The 24,986-nt window shown below is 38.6% G+C and overlaps 1 protein-coding gene across 4 annotated transcripts in view; it reads left to right on the forward strand.

The window, feature by feature from the left end:
• Positions 1-24,690, forward strand: part of LOC117413234 (runt-related transcription factor 3-like) — a 68,443-nt gene extending 43,753 nt beyond the window's left edge. For 2 of the 4 annotated variants that reach the window (XM_058997417.1, XM_058997419.1), the window contains exons 6-8: positions 8,737-8,910; positions 15,338-15,415; positions 20,397-24,690. In XM_058997417.1, the coding sequence (XP_058853400.1) occupies positions 8,737-8,910; positions 15,338-15,415; positions 20,397-20,899 (755 nt within the window). In that variant the 3' untranslated portion in view covers positions 20,900-24,690. The remainder of the gene's footprint in view (positions 1-8,736; positions 8,911-15,337; positions 15,416-20,396) is intronic. The other 2 variants (XM_058997420.1, XM_058997421.1) reach the window with 1 other exon arrangement.
• The last annotated feature ends 296 nt before the right edge of the window (positions 24,691-24,986 follow it).

The raw sequence follows: 24,986 nt of genomic DNA on the forward strand, positions 1-24,986 counted from the left end.
AGAGATAATGTATAGATAGAAACAAACAGTTTAACAGAGCAACTGAATGAAGGCATATAGATAATAAATAAGATTATTATCTGAAAATGTAGTCATATGAGAATACTTTGTGGTGAAGGCATTGAGTTACTGTAAACGCTCCACCGTTGTTAAGGTCTGTAAATGCGCTCTCTCTAAAACGATCGCAAAAAAGCTCACATATTTCTGATCAAATGCTTTTAAATAAACACATCTTTGTATAGATCGGAGATTTTATGACAGGGTCCTAAAACACTCCATTCGTAAATTGGCCCGGAAACCGTCTTTTTACATAGAACTTACGCAGAATGTTGTTTGACAGTGGTGAAGATTAGTAGATCTTTATGTGTACATTACTGCATTACCAAGCTTGGATATTTACAGTTTGGGATACTCAAAGCGCTCTTGTTTACAGCTATGAAAATGCATACAGTAGGCCCATTGTGATAGATAACCATGTTTTTACATCAAGTTTGGATTAATCAGATCAGAATGTTTTTCTTAAAAACAAAAGCATGGTCAATTTAAGCCCTACATTACTAAACTTTTTTCCTGTTTACTCAACAATTGAAGGCACTAAATGCATGCTTTGTATACTTATGTACTTCCTTATTTACACGGTCTCTGAGAAAAGGAACCTATTAAGCTGTTTTAAAGTAATTTAATAAACTCTGCGATCCCGTTTTAGAAAAATAAATGGTGCGTGAGTTTTTTTTTTCTCCGGAGCGGGGCTCTGATAATAAACTCTGGATTTTGCAAGGAGAAAAAGAGCAACAGAGGAAGGGTGCCATTTGGAATGGGTTTTAATTCTGCAGCCGTGTAAGGGTGGAACGTAGCTGTGCCGGCATGCTTGGAGGCCTTGTTAGTAACCTAAAGATTTGCAAGTGCGTCTGTGGCAGTGGTTGTACGTACCTTGAAGTTTTGACAAGCAGCTTCAGAAGGAAGAATTGTCAAATCAGTTTGGTAGAGGTGCATAGAAGCAGCTCCAAAAGCCATCTTTGTAGTTAGCTATGAAAAAGATCAGATTAGAAGAAACTAGTCAATGATGTCGCTTATAGCTTTACCTCTGAATGCATGATTTACCCGAGGATTCCATCTTTATTATTGTTTAAAAAAAAAAAAAAAAGACAAAACAAACAACAGCTGCGAGAGAAGCAACTGCCAGCTGACTATGCAAGGTTGGCGTCTTTGACACTTTTGAAAAGCCGTGTGAAAAGCTATTACTGCAGTTGTTGTCAGAAGTAATCATTGCAATTGACTTGGTAGGAGATGGTCTGAAGTGCAGCACTACTGCACCGTAACAACATTAAACATGCCTCTCTCTTTAGGTTATGTGCCCTAAACCTTGCAAAGCTAACCTGAGCACCTCAAACCACGTTCCTCTGTGTTACCATAACATTTAGAGTGCAGGTTATTTCTTTAATATAATCTGTCACTTTAGTGAAACAGGCTGTCTCTGTTTGGAGCCAAGTCAGCTGTCTTGGAGACTTTGCAATAGTATGTCTTCTGCACTCGAGCCAAGACACACTGAAAAACAATCTTGTCCGTCCTCCCCCCCCCTCCCACCCCACTCTGCCACCCTCCAGGGAAACATGTTTGTGCTCCTACACCAATAGATGACAAAAGGAACAAGAATAGTCTGCAGCTCATTCATTAACAAGCGTTTTACCGCACTGTGGTGTTTATTTTCTAATCTTCTGAATAATATACGATGATTACACCTTTACTCTTTGATTTCACTTACAATAAAAATTAATTGACGTCAGTGCTAGACAAAAAGAAAAAAAAGATATCAGACTTGTTCAGTCAAGTCCTTTTATCGAGATGTTTTTTTTTTTTTTTGTGTACAATTATTACTGTACAGTACTTACAAGTCTGCTTAGCAGGTAAGATAAAAAATATATATATATATATTTTGTAGTGTCTTCCAAATCTAGCACCCCTATATAGAGTATCGTAGACAAAGAAAAATTATTTTAACCCTTGAAGGACTGGATCCTGGGAGTTTGTAATGGACTGGTGCCATTGTTTGTGGTGGATAAGAGGAGGGTTACAAAAAGACTATCCTAGGAGAACTAATGCTTTATGAATAAATACAAACGGAAATAGTGTGGTGTTATCTTTCCTAGATCTGTATAAAGGACTGCAGCGTTGAAAGAGCTGACAGATAAAATTGTGCTCAAGAATTTTAACTACATCTTCCTAGTGGCTGCTGTGTACTCACCTGGTCCGCTGATAATGAAAATTAAACTTTGACTGGAAATAAAAGGTATAATGCACCTTTAAAAATAAAAAATAAAAAAACTTTTTTTTAGGGAATATGTGCCGTTTTTGTAAAGTTAAAAAAATTCAAAGAAGGGAAGTCTTGCGTAACGACCAGTCATCAATCAGAACCAGTCTTGCTTTAGTGAGAAGCTGTCATTGCCACCTACTGAATAAATAAGCTCTTTGCATGGCTTACTCTGCATTAAGAAGCTACAGAAGAAAGAATCAAACAGGGAGCAGTATACACAGGTGCATTTTATTAGATGGCCTGCCTAACCATTCTTCTGTATAATTAACTACATGAAAACCAGTTTTTTATTAGCATTTCTTTGTTCGCTGTCCAAATGCCCATGGACCCATTCATTAGATCCTTGCCACTTCTAGCGCTACTTTGCTGGGCATGTGAGATAGCAGACTTCTGTACAGCCTAGTTTGAAAGCCAGAGCTCTGTAAAGCAGTGAGTGGGGGGGGGGGGGGGGGGCGGGACGGGGGGGGCGTATCCAAATGATCGTGGGTGGAAATACAAAGCAATAGTCAGGTTTCCATAGTCTGCTGTGAAAGTGGATGTGAGGACAATTATCTGGCTTCCATTGCAAACTGTCTTATAGGAAAGAAAATTACAAAGAAAAAGAAAACAGTCTTTTAAAATGTCATCTCCTATCTGTATTTTTTCTGTAGCTACACAATTAACCTATAGCGACGGGTGAAGCTAAACCGTCTGATTCATCTCACATACACACACACACACACGCGCGCACACACACACGCACGCACACACACGCACGCGCACACACGCACGCACACACACATGCACACGCACACACATGCACACGCACACACACACACACAGCGGTCAGTAACAGTTCTGTATGAAGTGATAACAGCATGTCAATGGCTGTATTTTGTAACAAAAGTTCTGCTTTATTAAAGTTTGCAACAGTCTTGATTTTGTATGCAAACCTTGGAAACTATAGCAGGCAGAGTTAACCCTACTTTTGTTTTACTGTAATAGGAATATGGAGATGTAGTCAGTTTGGATGTTAAGCACTGAAGAACATTGTTTGCCCACTATCTTAGCTTGTATATTTTAAAGAACAAAATCTATTTAAAATAAAACTTTACAGACATGCTTACATGTGTTTGAACAATGCACACAGTGCCACCAGGTGGCTATTTAATGCATGGGTCTCAAAAGTAGAACATGTTTTCCACAGCCTTGCTACTATTGCTGCTGAGATGTTTGCTGAACACTGTACTACACTATTGTAAGGCCAGACCCCTAGTCTTTCAGTCCTAACCTTTAACCACTAACCTACGTGCCTTCATCTTAGGCATATTAATTGTTCTTCACAGGAAGGGAGGTGTGTTTCTCACACATTTTAAAGTTATGAGGTATTTTTGGTGCAGTCAGTCTCCTTTGTCAGCCTCCCTTGTCAGTTTGTGCCTTGCTATATAAACTGCTGCTAAAAACCCACTTCCTGCCCTGTAACGTATGTATAAAAAGTAAACTCATGCATCCTGAAAGCTGCCAACTTATCTCGAGCACAGGCTGTCTTTTCACTGGAGGACACGTGACTGACTCGGATTGCTGTCAGTAGCTGTATAAAACGTGGTTATTAGCCATTAATGTGGAGAAAACAGCGTGTTTTTTTTTAATGTCAAACAGACGAATTTAGCTACAGCGACCACAGGAATTTCCCCAAAAATGAGCACAAACTGAATTAGCAAAAGCAGGCTAAATGTGAATTGTTTGGGTGTTTGCGTGCGTGTCGGAAAGGAAGGACAACATTCCCAAAATCATTCACAGAAACATTCGCTGCGACTTCACCAGAATGTTTAAAGAAGACAGGCAGTACAGTAAACACTGAAGGCTGAACGTGAGGCTTGAGAAAAGGCACTTTAGCATTTTAAGGATGTAATAAATGCATGCAATTACAGTCATAGGGGACAACTGGAAACATTCCAATACAAAACCATGGCTGAGCTAAACTTAGCCCGTGCTTTATACCAATATCATCAGATCTGCTTATGTCAACAGCTCCTTGGCCAAAATTTGGATCTATGTCAACCCTGGGTGCTGTGATCTGGTGTGTCATACCTGTCTTAGATTTTGTTACCCTATATGTTGTGTTCACTTGCACTGTATTTCTATTGGCTTATTTTATGACACAAGTTTGTAGGGTACACAATTTTCCCCACTTGCTTTCATTCTTGTATGTGTACAGTGTGCGCTAACCAGAGGGGGAAGACAATTTAAAAATAATGAATAACTGAAAATGTCATTATGGGCCAACCCTACTAGAAGCTGCATCAGCTCCTTTATAAAAGTTTACCGCAGTACTTTGCAATTTTACAATGCTTTTCCCATGGTTGTAATATGCATTTAACATTGTTTACTCTGGTTTTCCATGTTGGTTAATAGGCTTTACCATACCTCGCTATTCTTTACCTATGCTTTACCCTGCTTTCACTATGCCTTTTCTTTTACCATGGTAAACTTTTATAAGGGCTGCAATAGTCATCTGCAATGTTGCCTACCAAGTCTGTAACACAATATGCCTTATTCCACTTTTGTAAGCAGTGGAAATAAAAATTGGTACCAGGCAAAGCAATTGCCAACTGTCCAGCGATGTAAAACGGTTGGTGCATTGAGCAGATCCAAAGATATGTCTATGGAGAGCCCCAGTGCCTTCACTTCAAAGGGCGAGTTTAATAGGAAGATCAGGTTCATTTTTAAACTGTCACAGGATAAAAGCAGCACAAATACTTTTGTGTTTTGATTACGCAGACATAGATAGTTATGTTGCCGAGCCAGTTTAAATGATGACCAGACGGAAATATTTATAGCTCATAGGCTGAATAAAAGAAGCCATGAATTACTGTCAGTCAGTCCTCTGCTGTGGGTGTTAAAGTGGAGCAAGCAGAGGATGGGGAGGGGGGAGGGGGAGGAACCAGAAGGGAAATAGTTACAAAATATTTTGAAAAAAAAAAGATTTCTGATTACTGGTGTAATAGTAACTTCAATCTCGATAATGAACACCAGACTCACATAATGAACATTTCTCCCACTGTTCTGACTTAAGGCAATCCAAATCCACTGTAAGTGCAGCATGTCTCCCCCATTCTGCCAATTGGCTGCTGTCCAGCCTATTTCCTACTAGAGGGATATTTACTTTCATCCCTTTTGAGGCAGCCAATTCATCACAGACCACCACGGGCTAAAAAACTATATAAATTATCAACTTTTCTTTTTTTCCGGAATATTATTTTCCTCCAGTTGTTTGGGAGAGCATAAATCTTTTGACAGAAAGCACAAGCTTAGAGGCTTCTCAGCAGTTTCCTTTTCTCTTTAAGGTTGCAGGGAAAGACAGTAGCGGCAGTGTCTTAAGGAGCTGTGGAGGGAGCCAACGCCAAGACTTGGCGTGACTGGCTCTCTTTCCGAATGGCGTAAGCAAGCCAACTTCAAACATTTGAATAATGAGCTATCTGTGGCCGACTTTGTTAGGTGCTAGAAGAGACTGTTCCCTTTCGAAAAAAAAAAAAAAAGTATTTGGCTATTTTTACTGAATCTTGTGGCTTCTGGTTCTGCATTAACTCCAAGAGCACAAGATAAAGCAGCACTTAATAAAGTTCAGAATAATCCAAGATCCAGTCAGGTTTCATTCTAGCTAAAGAGATTGTTATATGTGCTGACAAGTCTGGAAGAGTGCGTAGATTCAAATGAGATTTTCTTTGATTTTTTTTTTAGTGTTTCTTTACCATTTTCTGATGTTTGCAATCGTTCCGAGCGGTTCCTATTACAATTACACATGCTGTGTTAAGTTGCTTTGACTGTGAGTTCAGGAGCTGCTATTCAGTTCTAGTTGTCAGTAGATCAGCCAGTTGCTGGCAGCAAACTGCTGTGCACTAAAAAGTGCTGGCAGGTACTAATGTAAAGAAACCTTGACTGATCTAGCCTACTAGAACTGAAGAGCAGCTCCTGAACGCCTTGTCAATGCACTTTAACAGATTAATTAAAAAAAAAAAAAACAGCTACTTGCTCTTTATGTTCAAGTTAGTCTTGGAATGGCTTTGGACTGGGGAGTAAAAAAAAATAAAATCTTACACAGGAAATGCAGAAATCCTTTAGGCATACCGTATGCTCTTTTAAACTCAGATGCATTCTTCTGGTTTGTAGTTTAAAACACTTTCCAGTTTTTCCATTTTTGACAGCCAGATTAATGAGCCCAAGGTATAAGAAAGCTTCCTTCAGCCTGTCGCAGGATCACTTGATCGCTGAGACATAACAGCAGCAGAGACTTTAATCGTGCTTCGTTGTTCTGGTCTCCCTGTACACATTTGCAAAGAAGAGTTAAACTGTGTGGGTTCTAACTAGAATGAACTGGAGACCGTACAGTGCTAGAGTACCCAGAATGGTCATTGCTCTCGTTTGCCCCATAATTCCATTCCGCTTGCAGTCTTGTAAAATAAAAAAAGTGCCTTAACTATGGCTCCCGACTGCAGCGTTATAAAGTATCAGTACCAAAAAGAATCTTGATCAAATCTGACGAGACGTCTTTATCAGTGTCTTCATGCATTTGGTAGCACTGTATCATTTCTTTCTTTCTTTATTTAGCTAGCAGAATTGGTTTGCTTCAATAATCAGATGAGTAAAAATGCCTAGGGACTCACATTTCTGACACCACTGGGCTCTGTCCCATTCATGTCTCTGCTGGGTCAGGGGCTTTCCTCGAAATTAGGATGTGTTTCTAGTACAATAGTTGCCTTTATAAAGCCTTCTCAAATACATTTGCTAAAAATCAAGAGGTTTTCTAAAGGATCTATACAGCATCAGGAGAATCAGGCTAAGTATAGGACGCCTTATCTTAAACATAGTCTATTGTATTTTATTCAAGGCTGTTTGTACATTGAAAAGCGGTAGGCTATAAAAGCTGAATTTAAACAAACAGGTTTAATTCTACACTGGTTTGCGCTGAGCTGTCAGCAGATCCTGAGTCCTCAACACTAACCCGCAGTAACCTTTCTGATTAAGACAATGCCAAGATATTAAAATCCTGCAGGCATGTGCTACTGTCAAAACCTGCCTAGGAATGATTGCTTGAACAGACTTTTTTTTTTTTTTTTCCTAAAACTCAACATACCATTAAATGCACAGGCATGCAATACAAGTACCTAAAAAAGAATGTTTTTTGAATACGTCTCACTTTATCCAGTGTTATCCCAGAAGAAAATCCCATGCATTTTAACTTGCCCAAACCCCCATTGATCTAAAGCAGGTTTAAATACCTACAGCATTTAAGTCATTAAAACATGGCTGTTTGTGTAGCAGGGTTATGAAAACTAACACCCTTTACAATACCTGTCTCTGAAATGTATTGTTGTCTGTGAAAGTATTAAACATGCCAGGGAGGATCTATTTAGTAGACCCTAGAGTTAATCTTCAAAAAATATATACAGTAGTCTAGATAAAACTGTGCATTTAAAAAAGAAAAGGGGCTAAGGATCATCCACATTGGAATTTTCAAACACTTTTTACCTTTACGAAGTTCACTTTGAACACAGATCCATTTAAATTGGAGAGATTTAAATCAAAGTAAATTTAAAAGTTTTGTAAAAAAAAAAAAGTCCTTTAGGTTAATTAAGATGAATGAAACCCACTTCAGACAGTTAAAGTAGCAAACATCAAAGGCCTGCAACATCTCAGACTAACCATTCAGGCAGTGGTTGGAAATCCCCAAATCTTCCAGAAATTGTTCTCAGTGGTAAATGTGGAACTGTAATCGCACTACACAGATCTGTGGCTTACGATCAGGCCTGCACAATGAAAAAAAACACACAATATATCTGTGCTGTTCCAGAGCTACCACTTTGCACACACACACTTCAGACACCCAGGAAAAAGATGTACTACAGAGTACACATGTATGTCATCAATGCACGGTGCTGTGACGTGATCCTTTAATGATACAGAAGAATTCTCAGAAACACAGCACTCAGGTTTCAACTTTTGCTTTTTGGGAAGATTTAAGTTTTCATATTAGCAGTATTTCCGTAATGTGTATTATAAGTCACATACTGTATGAGAAATCAACCAATCACTGTTACCGATTAGTCAAAGTTCCATATTATCCCGCGTATAGATGTCACCCCAGGCATAAAACATCTGACCCAATAATAAAGTTAAAACAGCAGCACTTTTTATGTTTAATAGTACAGCTATGGCCAAAAGTTTTACGTCACCTTATGAATTAACTCTAGAATTCTAGGTGATGCAAAACTTTTGGCCATACCTATACAGTCTTCATGTTCTGGGGGGTTTACATTAAGTTAATACAGCGAATGTAGGGTGTTTGTTATCATAGCAGAAATAATTTAGTAGATGACATCTCTCATAACAGTAAGAGACAGCCTTCACGCTGCACATGAGCTCACGTTGTGGATCTTGTCTCGCAGGGCACCGGCAGAAGCTGGAAGAGCAGCAGAAGCCCACGCTGTTCTCAGACAGGCTCAGCGAGCTGGAGCGATACCAGAGGACAGCCATGCGAGTCGGACCCAGCAACACCAACCCCAGACCCTCCCTCAACCCTGCGGGCCACTATAGCGCTCAGGCACAGTCCCAGATACAAGGTACATGGTGTTACTAAGGAATCGGGCTGGTTCAGGACTGAATGGGCTGTGTTTCCATTTGGAGCACATCACATATACTGTATAGATCTTTAACTATTATTGTTATTATTATTTTTTTTAATAATATTCCAAGTCACATAAGTATTGTATGAGGGATCTAGGATAAAAGGTAGAAAGATCTTGATTAGTGATTGATTAATTGTTCATTAAGAATTCTCAATTGTATTAGATATGGTGAATTCACTCTTCTGTCTGATTGGATGGGATGCAGATGTTCTGTGTACTGTAAATCCAGCATTGTAGTAAAGTGTCTGAAGATAACTTACAACCCATGCATATAACCCACTATCAGCCAGTATCGATTGGTTCTCCATAGTCATCACTTTTCTCAGTAAGTCGTGTGTGTGTAAATGTCGCATCCTACTCGGCCTGTGTGGTGTCGCTGTCACTTACACAGGCTTTTCTTTCACCCAAGCACAATCGTCAACATGAACTGCTTTTCTCTGATCATACACGTATCTGATTCACTTGTGGTTCTCATTTTCATCTCACACTTTCATGGAAAAAGGATTTCTCAATACAGCACCAGCCTGCCGAGTTTGATGATGTAACGCTGGATGAAATGTCCTCAGACACACACTTTCAGACAGATTTACTCTGACGAGACGTCTCGCTGTTAAACTCCAGCTAAACACCTCTGTTCCTGCTGACAGTAATAAACTCCCAGGCTCGTCGTTTTGGGGGCTGGGGGGGGGGGGGTTAATTACCTACACACCCTCCAAATGAACATATTTATCACACCTATTTGAAACAACGTCTCAATGCGTTTTTACAAGTAGCGTTTACACACAAAAAAAACGTCCAAACATTTTGGAAATGAAAGTCATTTCATGCAGCATAGCTGAAGCCCCGAAAAAAACGATTTACATGAAACTCTACATTCTGTATGGCTAAAATTTAATCAGGTATCACAGAATCTCATTTAATTTGAAACTAGTTTCAATAATCTCATTAAACCCAGCCCATAGGTAAACAGTAGGATCAGCACCAGTACTTTAGAGCCTGGAGGGAAATCATTATTTCTGAAGTTATGTTTTATTAGGCTGCTGAGGCATTAGTAAAGAAAACTTATATTATGACAAATACTTATTAAACAGACAAAACACATTCAAAGTTGGTTAGACCATAATAAGCCCCTGAAGCAATCAGGAGCGAGACAGCTTGTGGTTTGTGTGGATTGTACAGTATGAGTTTGGCAAAGGAATTAAGCTCTAGTTGGGGGGAAAATACAAACCCAAAACCACATACCTGAAATCACTTATGGGCAATTAGAAAATAATCATTAAAAACTGTGCCTCATAAACAAGCATTTTTTTTAGCCACCTTCTCTATTTATATGTTGTGTAGACAGAGGCGATGTGGTTGATTTTGTATTTGATAGGGTTACAGCTGTTAACCCCTTCGAACCTTGAATTAATTTAGGTGCCCCGTCTTAAAGGGTTCTGTACACACAACTTTATATAAACATAAAAAAGTTGCCTAAAGACTGGTTTGTTTTCGTATTATTAAATATATCGTCAATACCGAAATTAATATCTTATGACAATTGTCGTTGAATGTTTGTTTATTTTAGTATTTCTTAAAGAAACCAATAAACAAATTGTGTTTTTTATTCATAATTACAAGTTGAAAGCTTTAAGGGCTAAGCTGCAGTATTTATAACAATTTCAATTCTCAAACAAACAAGAAACATGTTAAGGCTATTTGCAGACTCCTAAATTAAATGTCTGCGTTGTTTTATATTTTTCTGTTTGCTAAATTTATTGGAAGCTTTTTTTTTTTTCCTTTCTGCAAAAAAAAATGCACTGATAACAATTTGGAAATAAAGAGCTTTGAGAATCTAGCCCTTAATACACTTAACCACCAGTAAGCTTCTTTAATTACAGTTCAGCAATGCCAACCTCAGTCTCATAATGATCAGGTGTGACTGTAGTTATTATATAACTGCCATAGGGATTCATTGCTCAAACTATTAAACGAGGGAGTGAAAAAAAAAACTTAATAAAATTTATGGGAGTTTTAACATAAGCAATAAGTCATTTGACATTCCCTTTACCATTCGATTTACAGACTTTATTAAACAGTGTGTAATATTGTGTTGTCTTGACATAGAGCCTGTTGTGTGCTGATGCTGCAAGCTGTGTCTCAACACTCACGTGAGCTATCATTACAAAAGCGTGCATTGACAAGATCAATTTGTGCTGCCCTGACTGCAGGTTTTCATGTTGTTATTTTAAGACTGTTGCTACAAGTGGGATGCCAGAGTACTGTATGAGTCCATGTGCCTGCAATTAGGAACAGACCAGTCCGGTTTTGTATAAAAACCGTTCTGAGTAAAATTGATGATATTTGGGTTTGAACTAGAGGGTTGTTTTTTTCGGGCATATAGAAGTAAAATTGAATAGGATTTGATTGACACTGACGACACGGAACATTGTGTTAACTAGCTAGAGAGCTGCAAGAGATCCTAAATAAATTACCTTATAAGCTGTATTGTGTTTTCCACTGGTGCCAAACTGAAGTAAATGCTAATGTATTGTAAAACAATAAATGCTAAGCATGTATTGTGGACATTGCCTTTTAGATGTTGAGAAACTGGGCGATTTACCATGCTTTACTACACCGTAGAAAACCTGTGTATATTCCATCCATCTTGATTATATTACATACGTCTTTGTTTTCTGGAAGTTTGCAATGCTGTCTTATCCGCCAGACTGTTATATTTCCCCCAAGCCACTCCAAATCAAGTTTGATTGCTGGCTGCTGGCATCCAAATTGGAACTGCGAGCGAACTAAGTAACATCTTTACGGAAAGGTTCTGTTCCGGAATACACAGTGCACAAAGAGATAAACCTGGGATAAGCCATTTGCTAGAAACAGCTGTTCTCTTGAGTTAAATTTGGGGACATCTGCACATGCCATATAAACAGTGTCACAGTAATGACATGATTTATAAACACACTTGCAACGCATTTCCTGGAGCTGTCAGTGGCGTCTCTCGGGCCTGAAACTTTTTAAAGGGTTACTTCTTAAAAGATAAGCAGTATAATAGCTGCACTCCATAGGCTATTTAAAATGTATTAGAAGATTTGGCGTTGACAACCCAAGATTGTTAACACAATACGGTTTTCTAGATTCAGCTGACAAGCTTGTTTGAATAACATATCCTTAAAACAGATTATACAGTTAGAATTAGTATAGTGTATGACAGAAGTCATTTTGTAAAATGGGTCTCTCTCTCTCTCGATCCCTCTCTCTCTCTCTCTCTCTCTCTCTCTCTCTCTCTCTCTCTCTCTCTCTCTCTCTCTCTCTCTCTCTCTCTCTCTCTCTCTCTCTATATATATATATATATATATATATATATATATATATATATATATATATATATGCGTATAGATGCCAGCAACTTCATGAGTTGTGAAGTTGTGAAGTTGTGAATAGGGCCCATAGTCCTGTATAAACTGTGTTTCATTTGTAGCACCTTGTTCACCCGACCCTTATTGTTCTCTGCAGTGCAGCAAGCCACAGCGCAAAGCACTTATAGGCGTTCTGATTCATTTCAATAGCAATGTCTGCTATTCACAGCCAAAGCCACAGAGTGGTTTAGGGGCCACAACATGCCAGATAGAGGTGCAGCGAACCAGCCGTTATGCATTCCTATTGGCTACAGCTTGCAAGTTTCTGCCAAGAAGTATGTATTTGTGTGGGGCTGCAAGGTTAAAAGGATATGGGCCCAGTGCTGTTTCAAATTTCAAATGACAGGACTGAGTTTCTGTATGTACTGAGGTTTTGAAATAAACCTTCCTGGTTTCAGCTTTACTAAATAAGCGTCACTTTATTAGTAAAAAGAGAAGCCCTGAGTCACTATTTTTATTCCGTGTTCAGAAACTCATTCCATTCATGGGAAATATTACTTATTCTGTTATATATATATATATATATATATATATATATATATATATATATATATATATATATATATATATATATGTGTGTGTTGAAATATTCAAATGATTTATTTCAGTTCCTCAGATACAGCTCAGTTTATGTGAGCTTCAACACACCCTGCACCATTTATATATATATAAAATACATGGAGGAAGGCAATATTTGCATCCTGAGCCATTCAAAAAAAAAAAGTGATAATACCACAGTAGTGATGTCAAAAAGTGATAATTCCTCTAGAGGAAAATATATGGCAATTGGAGTATTATTACATTTTTCATACACTTTTTTTAGGTCCATGTTACTATTTCCGGTGCACAGCAAACCCAAAGCTACTAAAATATGTTCTCTGTTCTCTTAACGTCTCTCAGTCTATTTGATGCCGAAAAGATTCTTCAACAGGAAATGCTCAGCTTAGCATTCTGAACACATTTTTTAAATGACATGGTTAATTAAAAGTTTGTCTCATGCAGATTTTCAAGCGATAATTACCGGTAAATTAAAACTTGGTTTTCACACAGTCATGAGGGTGAAACCGATAATAGTTATTTTCAGCTGAAATGTGGATATTGATAAGGAGGTTTGACACCTCTTGGAACCAAGTTCATTTTGAGGAGTGATACACACAAAATGCTAATTATTAAATTGCACCAGAGACTGATAAGTGTGCGCAGGCTGTATTGTAGCACCAAAGAAGGTGTGAATGATGGTCTGCAGCATCATTTTTTGTGCGCGCTATTGCAGGTTTTAAAATATATATGGTGAGCAGGAGTTTGGCACAGTGAACGTGTTCATTTTGAAACGAGGTACCACGCTGAGGTCCGCCCAACGCTGTTCCATAAACTGGTAATCTGTGCTCAGTATTGTCGTTGTCCATTTGCCAATCAAAATATTTGAAGGAAATGTTTATTTTTTTCTCGAAATCACACCAGCTGCTGCACCTAGTGAATAACCCCATTTATCTGTAAGAATTTGCCATTGTAAGGGAAGGAGTGGGTTTCCAAGTACCTGAACACTGACCCCAGCTTTCAGCGGAAATGTCACTGCTTTGGGAAAGAGATTTAAAAGCCTGCTGAACGCAGTTGAGATGAAAAGACTAGGATTTCACCAAGGTCATGGCCCAACAAATATGTCGCTGACCTCCGAACCCTGACCACTTCCACATTAGGACAAAAATCCAGTTAATCATGTCATGTTTAACTGGATTAGTTACCCTGTTTGGAAGCTAATTTCATGCCCACAGTTTTTGCGTGTCTTAGTTATTAGGAATATTCAGAAATGATATCGGTAAAACCTTTTTTAAATGTACGAGTGATTTATTAAAATAGTTTTATGCCTCCTTATTAAATACGGCTCCAACAGTGCTAAAGTCTATCAGTTTATTTATACCGCACTTCCAGGCCTGTAGAAGATTAGGCTGCACTTTTCAAAAATAAAGAACCACACTGTGCTGTATACATGATACTGTATATATATATACTCTTGATGTCAGCTGATGTTGATTTCAGGGTATAATCTCTGTTTTCTTTTGTTCACTGCTACCTATTTGAAATATTTCCTCTAGCAACTAGAAAATGCTGTGCCCTAGACAAACTCGTACAGTACTCCATTTGCATGTCAAGCTGACAGATGGCTGTGGTGGACTCGTTTAATTTTCACCACGAATGGAAGAGGTTTTTGTTCAGCAACTTTTTGACTGATGATCTGGGCGATTAGGAAAATAAAATCACACACAGCGCAAGTGAATAAGCATTGTGGCCCCCGTAATTGGTTATGTATACATTTCAAACTGAGATATCAATCATGTGTTCCTGACAGATTCTTTTCTGAAGAACCAGACAGTGTGCTAGCACTGTTTTCCTTAAAAGCACTAATTAAGGCAGTCTAATAGCAGACCTGCTGTAAGCAGTTTTGTATCTGCCTTTGGGGAGCGGTTTAATATACAGATTAAGTTCTCTATTTTTTTTCATTTCTCCTTAGCTAGTAATTAATAAGTCGTAAGCATAGAGTCGGCCTCCACCTCATATCACACTGAGTGACTGTCTGCACTAACTATACTGTCTGTATTTAGATTGTAACAGCACCACTATGTTTTCTATTCACTTTTAAAAAGTAGAAATATGGTACACACGTTTTCAGAGAGGAATAACATAATTTAATGTGGTTAACAACTTAGCTGCACTGGTAGGAGCCCTTCAATTATAGTTTTGTGTCGTGTTTCTTTCTTAGCTTTTGTCTTTGCATTTGCATCAGTATCAGCCCCAGAATGTCAATTTGTGTTCGTTCGGCTACATGCATTGGTTCTTACTAGTGTTGTAACATTAAGTTAGAATGGCTCAAGCACTTAGTCCTTAGACTCAAGCCACACAGTTCCTTAAACTATTGCAAAAAGTTGATCAACCCAATATTTTAATATTTGCAGCTCTGTGGACTGAACAAACTGACACCCCCAGTTTACCTTTAAAAACATGCAAGGTGGAGGATGATCTAAGATGGTCAGGTAAGCGATCCCATGATTAAGGCCCCATGTGATACTAGGATCATTTGTCTCATTCCTTGCATAGTGTGTCATATAAGGTGTGATGATCAAGCAGTTGAAATGGTGCGAGCTTACAGCTAACTTTCTGACTTTTGTCTTTTAGTTTTTTTTTATGGTTTCGCAACATTTTATGGATGTGAAATCAGATATTTTTTTTAATCACGCAGCCTTCTGACAGATTCTACTACAAACATGTCCTAGAAGGCATCCAACATTTTAGGGTGGAGGTGTGGTGACATTTGACTAATTGCAGTTACTTGCAATTCCTGTTTAGTCTTAACTTGTATAATAAATACAAATGAACTTGCATGGATGATCAAACTGTAGTTCACTTTACTATGGTAACTTGTCACAGTACAATAGCAATGAAAAAATATAACATGCCCATTGTGGTGCATTTAAGCATTAATACCCAACTCAGAATACAGTACCCCACAAGTTTAATATCCTGGGTACTGCCAATGTAAAAGCTACTACTAAAAGGGTACGGTTTGGTATTTATATGCTGCTGTTAAAGCCTCCTCTCTTTCTTCTGTGTGTTGGGTAATTCAGAAATTGTTTTCAGTTTCTGTTGATCAAGACCAGTCAAATTTCCAGCCAGTATAATTATTATTGTATATCTGTCTCTACTGTTTTCAATGTTAAAAAGCATACACCCTTTTAAAATGCTTAGATGTCTTTTGGGAATTGTTTCCAAAGAAATGCCTTAAATAATTTATCTACGCTGGCTTTTTGTTTTTGATGAGTTTTTGCTTTCTGGTTACCGTTCTTGATAAGTATCAAAGTGCCTTAAAATTGAATCAGTCTTCTAAAGCGGTAGCCATCTCAAACTGCAAACTCAGGACTCACACCTTGGTATCTTGGGTTCCCTATGCACATCAGGCTGTCTCAGATTGCTATTTATTAAATCAATTTATCAGGAATTTGCTTTTGGCCAAACAACTTGATGATGCATCGTCTGGGCTAGAAGGCAGAAGCGTGGGTGTGAGATAACTTGAACAATAATGGTTGAGTAACTTGATAAAATGAGGAACAAAAAAAAAAAAAAAAAAAGCACATTACATTAGGAGGGGCGTTGTTAGTATGGGATTCCGGGGTTAATTGACTCTGCATATTTTAAAACTCCCCACAGAAACTGAGGGAGAAATAGACAAAGCACTATGGCACTATTTATAGTGAATGTATTTTCTTCAGTGTGGTAGACATGTTTAAAAAGCAGCAGAAAACAACTAAGAAAGTTAAGTAAAGGGCTTGATGTTTACACAGCACGGCACATCAAAACTCCTAAAGAGTACAAAACTGCAAAGAACTCGTCAATTTGCTATTCGGACAGTATAATGATTTTGAATCACGATTTATTATGAAACAATATCATTCTATCTTCATGATTGAAATATAGCCTTATATTGCAGCCACGCACTGTATTGCTGTTAGTGAATATTATTATTATTTGTTTATTTAGCAGGCGCCTTTATCCAAGGCGACTTACAGAGACTAGGGTGTGTGAACTATGCATCAGCTGCAGAATCACTTACAATTAGGTCTCACCTGAAAGACGGAGCACAAGGAGGTTAAGTGACTTGCTCAGGGTCACACAATGAGTCAGTGGCTGAGGTGGGATTTGAACCGGGGACCTCCTGGTTACAAGCCCGTTTCTTTAACCACTGGACCACACAGCCTCCTGAATAGCTGTGCTTTACTAGAGCTGAGACCCGTGATTGGTTAGTTATTGCAAGGCTGTATAGTGTGCATTCAGTCAGGCAGCTTATCATTAAGAAGGCATGATTTGATGACTACAGAGCTTCATAGCGAATTTTAACAAATTGAAATCGTTATTTTGTTTTTGTTCATTTTTTTCTGTTTATTCTTGTGTTAACTTGGACACCAGTGACATTGCAGTCTGATACCTTCCTGGAAAGCAGCCTGCTCGATGCCTCTGGGCATTGTATGACAGCAAAACCGGTATTTTAAAACCCACATAAATTATTTTACAAAAAAAAAAAAAAAACGATCCCGTTATCAAAAAATCTAACCATTAATTCCCTGATCGGCCAATGCAACTAATCAGCTGCACGCTAAAATTGTGGTCTCGGTTAGTTTTTCAAAAATCTGTGGTTATGGTTGGAAAGGTTTAAGGAAATGTACCTGTAAAGCCTTAGTCTGAGGTTAGTACTTTTGTTTCATTTCATTTGCATTAGGGAATTTCCATGTATAACCCAACCCTTGGCCTTTTGCATTAGGATTAGAAAAACACCATGCAGGTGAATGCTCCAGATTTGAATGCTGTTACAGCCAATCTGTCTCCTTATGTTAGCTAACAAATCAGTTTCTGTCATAAGCAAATCATCAGAATAAACAGCATACCAGCATAAACAGCACGACTGTAGCTGAAACTAGAGCACTTGCTTGAAGTAGAAATGAATTAACTTCCAGTACACCACAGGGCTTCATAGTATGGTCTCTCCAATACTGTGGTAAAAACTGTGTGGCCCAGCTACTTGAAGATACACAATCTAGGCAGATAATTATACACAATACTGGTACTGGACATTCATTTTATTACATATATACAACTGAGTCAGTCAGCACTTCTACATTGTAAGATTAAGGGTTCGATTTTTATCATGGTTATAGCTATTGTGGTGCTCTTAAAACACATAATGATGTGGTGCTAATAAGGCTGATTACATTACATACAGTTACTGAATGAATGAGGGGAGTCAGTGCAGTGGAATTCCCAGGAAAATACTTTATTATTCAGCCAATCAGGAAAAACCAGGAGGGGCAAGAAAACGCAACCAATCAAATGCAGGCTATTTTTTTATGAAGAGGGTTTATTGCTATAAAAAGGCTAACCATATAAAAAACAAAGTTACCATTAGCTAGCGATTTACTATTCCTGCAACCTTAGCATTAAGCAAAAACAGAGAGAAAGGAAAGCTTGCACTAGCTTTACGAAGCTCCAACAGGTATTAGTGGGTTGATTCCCAGTCCCAAATCAAGCCCAGAATAGCCTTTGGGTTCTCAGTGAAATCAGAATCATACGGTAGACCCTCGTTGCTTGGGTAGAAATATTTTGCCGTTCTGCTGCTAAGGATCCCACTGTATGGGCAAAGTGCAAGGAGTTCAGTGGCAATTCTTGAAACTGAGATTCAAACTCATGTTGCAGGGCAGTGGATGGGTTTTGGTGAAGATTAAATCCACCAAAGGTTATCATCAAAACGGGACAGCTTTGCAGTTTTAACAGTGTGTAAAGATGTATTATAAGAAAGTCTCCATTGTGTGCTTTTACCTACATCAGAAACCCTATAAAACTTCAACCCCACTACAAACAAAATCTATAAAATAACAATTCTTTTGAAAACTTGCTTTTTTTCTCACTTTTAAGTGGCCTCTATCCTCATCTGTCATAACAGTTTTTCTAATGACAAGGCCGTGGAGACCCAATTAGACAGTTACACTAGGCCCTGGACAAAAACAATAACAGAACATTGATTATACATTAAGAAGCCTGTAGGGTTTTCATTTTTTTTTTTTTGTCAAGTAAGAGCAAGTTCACAATAACAATAATGTATGAAAGCTGCACATTAACTGCGACTAATGATTTTTAAAACAATATTGGCCCATGAGTGTCATTCTCCAGATGGGCCATTCATCACTTTTGACAGCTACTCCTACCAGATTCTCTGAGAACCAGACTTCACCCCTCCTCACTGTATTTAAATGTAATGCTGGGGTTTGAGTCCACTTTCTTCGACAGTTGGGTGGTCTGAACAAAGCTCTCAGTAGTCCTGAGGCCCAATCCCAATTCAATAAGCCACCTCCAATTTCGTCATAATTTGAACTAGGTGTAGTCATTCTCAAAAAAGCGAGAGAACACGGATTAGAACAGACACAGAGAGGGTGGGCTAGTTAGGGGCGCGCTTCATACACTGGATTACTAAAGATAAATACAAAAATGTTGTCACAAAAAAGTGAATGACCTAATTATTTCCTCACCAGCCTGACCTTCATAGCGTGCGGGTTTGCCTGATGTGTTTATCAACACCAGCTCCCCAGTCTGTGCTGCCCAACACCCACGCACACACACAGGCCTGGCTCTCGCTCTCTCTAATGTAAAGTCGCTTGCGTGCATGTGTGACTGAGCGTGTTGGCTGCAAGGCTTCCTGTTTGGGTTCTTCCTTTATATTTATTGCAAGCGTTACACAACAGCCAAACAAGTTGTCAGTGTTTACACAGCAAGGCTGACAATGATGCCATTGAGACGGTCCTGTAAAAAAACAAACAAAAAAAAAAACGGGAGAGTTTCTCAGCTTGCTGATTTAATTGCATAATTTGAGATAAACCACTTTATTTTCTTCTCTTTGGAAGTTGTTTTGGAACCTGTAAAAACACGTACATTTTTTCTTGGAATATACAGCCCTTTCAGCAGTATATTTAGAAACAGCCCTTAATATCCGCAGTGCACTGTTAGTGTTGACTAAACAAAACCGTGCAGCTGTGTCCTATTATATTGAGTTTCAGTGCAACCTCTCTGAAATAAATGACTTCGAACTGGAGCCAGTGGGTTGTGCTCCTGTCACAGTGCCTGCCTCTTTGAAATAACCTAGTTAGTGTGAACTTTGAAACGATTGAGTCATTTTCAAACTGGTCTACAAATCAGGCTCTCCCATACCACATGTAGATATAAATTGATATGTGTTTGAATCTCTGCACTCATTTGTCAAGGACTCAGAGAGGGAATCTGTCATGACGCTACACTTACAACATGTATCCCTGCATCCATTGTACCTCACATTTCGCAGCACTAAATAATGGACAAGCTGAATTTACAATGCTCAATGAACAATCTGTAGTGTATGTGATATTGAGAACTTCAAACTAAGATCCAAGCCAGACAGCGTTACTTACGTGCTCTCTTGTGTTTTTTTTTTTTTTTCAGCCGGGACCACCGACCTCTTTTCCAGCCCCCGGCAGTTCGACCGGCAGTTCCCCTCATTGTCGTCCCTGGCGGACCCCCGTTTCTCGGACCCTCGCATGCACTATCCCGGTGCCTTCACCTACTCGGCCAGCCCCGCCAGCACTGGCATCGGGGGCATCAGCATGACGGGCATGGCTGCCAGCTCCCGCTACCACACCTACCTGCCGCCGCCCTACCCTGGGTCCCCCCAGAACCAGAGTGGACCATTCCAAACCAACTCCTCCCCCTACCACCTGTACTACGGAACAGGATCAGGATCATACCAATTCTCCATGGTCACCGCAGGGGGGGAGCGATCGCCGACCAGAATGCTTCCGTCTTGCAACAGCGCAACAACAGGAGGGAACAGCTTAATGAACCCAAACCAGAGTGATGGAGTGGAAGCTGATGGAAGCCACAGCAACTCGCCCACAACAATGACCACACCAGGGAGAATGGATGAATCTGTTTGGAGGCCATACTAGTTAAAAAAAAAACAAAAAAAACTCAACTGCATGTGTGACTTTTCTTTTATCACCTTCTACGGTGTCATCGGCTAAATCTTGACCAAAGATATCCAACTTACAATTTGAAAGAAAACTCGATTTTATCTTTTTATCGAGACTTTTAGATAAGGGCTTTCCGATAAAGTTGTATAAAGTATTTTAGAAAAGAAGCCAAGGATGCTTTTCCTGCTCCTACTGCCAGTTTTCACTAAACTCAGTTGGGGTTGGAGTAAAACAAACAAACAAAAAAAAGAAAAAGCCACAACCAAAGCATTGCCTGATCGTAAGCGAACCGGTATAGAGACTTGAAATGTAAATACTGAGCTTTTTGAAACATACATTTGCATGTTATATAATATAAGCAAACCAAATCGTCAGAACTGGATTGGGAAAAAAAAAAAAAAAAATCATCTCACCCTTTTTAAACAGCAGCATTGAGCCTCTGGGGAAACACAATACAATGGGAAGCATTTGGTTGTACTGAATTAATGACCCAGGGTATATTCCATCAGAGTTTGAACTGTGTTCAGGGTATAACACATCACAGGGTATCATACCTGAATTTATTTATAGCTGCAGGTAACAAGATGTTGCTTTTTTTTCATGGAAACCCTGACATGTGCCTTATCAATGCACCCTTCACTGATAATGCGCTTTGTCATTAGCACTGATAATGTTTGATCTGTACCTGTCTAGGTAAGTGAAGTCACAGATAAATTAGAAAATGTTTCCTAACTATTGCTGTCTACTATAATATCTACAATGTGTCTAGAACCTGGCATGGCAGATGTCTGAGGTCACCAATTGGCAACAAAAGAAAATGTGGTTTTACACCCTGATTATGGACTGTATTGAATCAGAATTACAGCAGAGCTAAACGTTAGCAGCAGCTGCCAAATTGTTTCTTACAGTATTTAATTCAGGCTTCTCTTTGCCTTTTTGGATGAAGTGTATACCCAGGGCTTTGAAAAGAACCCAGTGCAGTGCAGTTTTTTGTGATTTAGTAATGGACGTTAATGTGGAATAGAACATGGAATTTAAATGACATTCTGGAGTGTAGGAAAAAAGAGATGGTATGTGTATACAAAAGCATGAGCAATTTAAAACTCCCAATTTTACATGTTTTTCCTTTTTTTTAACTGGGTATATTTTTGTTTTAATGTCTTTGTTTTGTTTGAGCCAATTTTTGCTGGGTCTATTGTAGATATTTTAAAAGGGGACTAGTGTAATGTACAGTGCAATAGCAGATAACATAACTCGGTCACTGTAAGAGGCTAAATATGATTTAGTGTAAGTTTAGCAGCTATGTGCAGTCTTCCTGAAATTCCAATTTTCTGTTTGAATTCACACGCACTAAAAGAAGAAAAATCTACTCACAGCCATCACACATGCTATTCCATGGTACAGTAAGTGTACAGTATTTTGAAAGAACTATTGAGTCGCTAAATATTACAAACGATTCAAGAATAGTTTAGAACAGTTTATTTCTGTATATTTTTAGTTTTCTTGTGTATAATTTTGAGGAGTATGATTTCGTACCAATCCAAAGTGTAATTTATCACGCTGTATTTTATTAAAATGGCCCCAAATATTGCCAAAAAAATAATTCTCGCTTTGCACTATCATTTGCTAAACGTCTCTTCTTAGCACATGATCCTAAAGGCATTGTCTGACACAGGTGGTGTTTAAATCAGAAACTCATTAATGATAGAACAGTAAGCAATTATACTCCAGCTCGATTTTTGAGCTGTCGGAATTCAGCCAGATTTTTAGTACGCAGACAGCAACGCAGAAACGATCCTATTATTGAAAAGTGGGAAGAACAAATCAACATCGATGTTTACTTTCTAAGCTTTACTTCAAGGTAATAGTGCACCACGTTCTATAACACGTCGCACAATGTATGTTACCTGATAAGAAGTACAATTCCCATTTTTGGACTTTTTTGGCACCAGTAAGACATTTTTGGGGCCCAGAAACCATTGACTTACTGGGAGCTGCACTAGCCTTGTTTACACACGGACCGCTAAGGCTATTACATCATTATAGTAACCTCTAATGCTATTTATAGCATTAAATGCATTTGGTTGCTTCTGTATTTCTGTGTTGTATGACCCTAGATTACATTGAAGGTTCCAGAATATAGGTGGAATTTACAGTTGTGTGAAAGGTAACATTTTCAAAGGCGTTGCTTTCTGCCATTAATAAAGTAGGTGAATTTTAATGTGTTGTGTTACACAAGCGTCTACTAAGTTTACGAGATGTGCCACACTTGTCAGACTCTGCTTTAATCTCGTTTGAGCCTAAGCCTTTTTTATTCTTAATTTATTTATTACCAGTGGTTGCTGGAGGCTATCCACAGACATTAATATATCTGCACAGATTATATATGGACGATGCAGTAGCACTTAACTAAGGGTGTCGGGTTACACACTTGTAAGGTTTTTTTGTTGTTTTATTTTTACAAATTTGTTAAACAGATTGAAAATGCCATTGAGAATTGATAATAGACCAAGCGGTGGTAGCTTAGGAATCGTTCTCGTTTTTATTTTGGGTAGGCGGGATAGGTGGGGGGGAGTAGTGACTTCTGTTTCTCTGTTATGGCTGGCTGTAGGCAGGAAAGCTCACTTTATGGCAATACATCAGATACAATCAGATACAGCAACCCAGTGTGCAGGATGGCATGGAAAACCAGAGCCTTCCTCTTAGCTCAGGAATACCGGAACTCTAACAAAGGCTGTGGCAGCCACTGTATGCCCCCTCCTTCTTGCATCACAGTATTTAAACTGCCTGAGCAATCATTGGATACCAGACTCAGAAATTGACAATGGACTATGCAAAACTTTTACTGTGATTGGGATATGCAATCTAGGGTTTCCCATCAGCTGTGCCAGCATCAAAAGCTGGACATCATCAGTTTCGCTGTGGACTACACAAAACCCCATCCTTAAGCACCAACGACAAAAACTATTGCTGTGGCTTGTAGCAATATTCCCTCTTTGCTGTTCAGTTTGTGTGTATTTTAATTGTTGGCTGTAACTGTTAACCCTTAAAAACATTTACCATGGTAAAGCAAAATACAGTAAAGCATGGTACAGCACAGAGAGGGTTTGTAAAGCGAATTAAAAAATGGAGGGGCTGAATGACCTCCTCTCGTTCATAAATGTGTTTCAGAACCATGGTAAACTAAATGCATAATGTGCGGTAACCATGGGAACTGCAAAATGACTATACTCATTTACCGTGGTAAAGTTTTACAAAGGGAAATCTGTACGATCACTGTTTACAAGGGGCTGAACTGAAAACGTTGATTTGGGAGTAAAAATCCTTTACCCACTGCAAAAGTAACAGGCAGCATAATAATGCAAAATGTGAAATGAATTAATGCCTTCTATACAGTCAGACATGGTTAAAAGCACAATGAATTTGTTAAGAAAAATATCCCAATTTTATTTGTTTGTAGATTTTTTTTTGTTATATTTTGCTTCTTTTTTGTTCCTTCAGCTAAAAGCATAAAAATCATGTATGTTAACTTAAATGTGTTCAATGAACTGTGTATATTTACTATTTCCTTGGTGGAATACCATAGATCGCGATATTAAGTGCTTGTCAAACATAAAGTATTGAGTGAATGATGTTAAAGCGTATTGCATTCAAAAAGATTTCGAGCTCGCGCTGTAAGACACTGCTTGTTTATGTTTGATCATTTTAATGGCTTCAAAATGTCATGTTTTGTCTCAGAAGTAATAAACGTCATTGAAAATTGTTAAGCATGTTTGCATCTCTCCTGGTCATTTTTCTATAATACAAAACATTTCCTTTCCCAACCTTCTCTAATAATAAAGGATCATGTTATGATTCAAAGAGAGTCACTGTACTTGCTTACTTTCTGGTTCAAATTTTAAAATCCCATAGAAACAGTGGAACACTTTATAGCTCCCAGAAGCTATTTAGTCTGTAGGGATTAAAGTTATAAAACTCATGGATGTCGGCTTAACTTCTGAAAGAAACCATCTACAAAAAATCTGAGCGCTCAGCTCAGCTATACAGGAGCCGGGCGAAATAA

This window comes from Acipenser ruthenus, chromosome 23 (assembly GCF_902713425.1).
Source record: "Acipenser ruthenus chromosome 23, fAciRut3.2 maternal haplotype, whole genome shotgun sequence".
In the NCBI taxonomy this organism is placed as follows: domain Eukaryota; kingdom Metazoa; phylum Chordata; class Actinopteri; order Acipenseriformes; family Acipenseridae; genus Acipenser; species Acipenser ruthenus.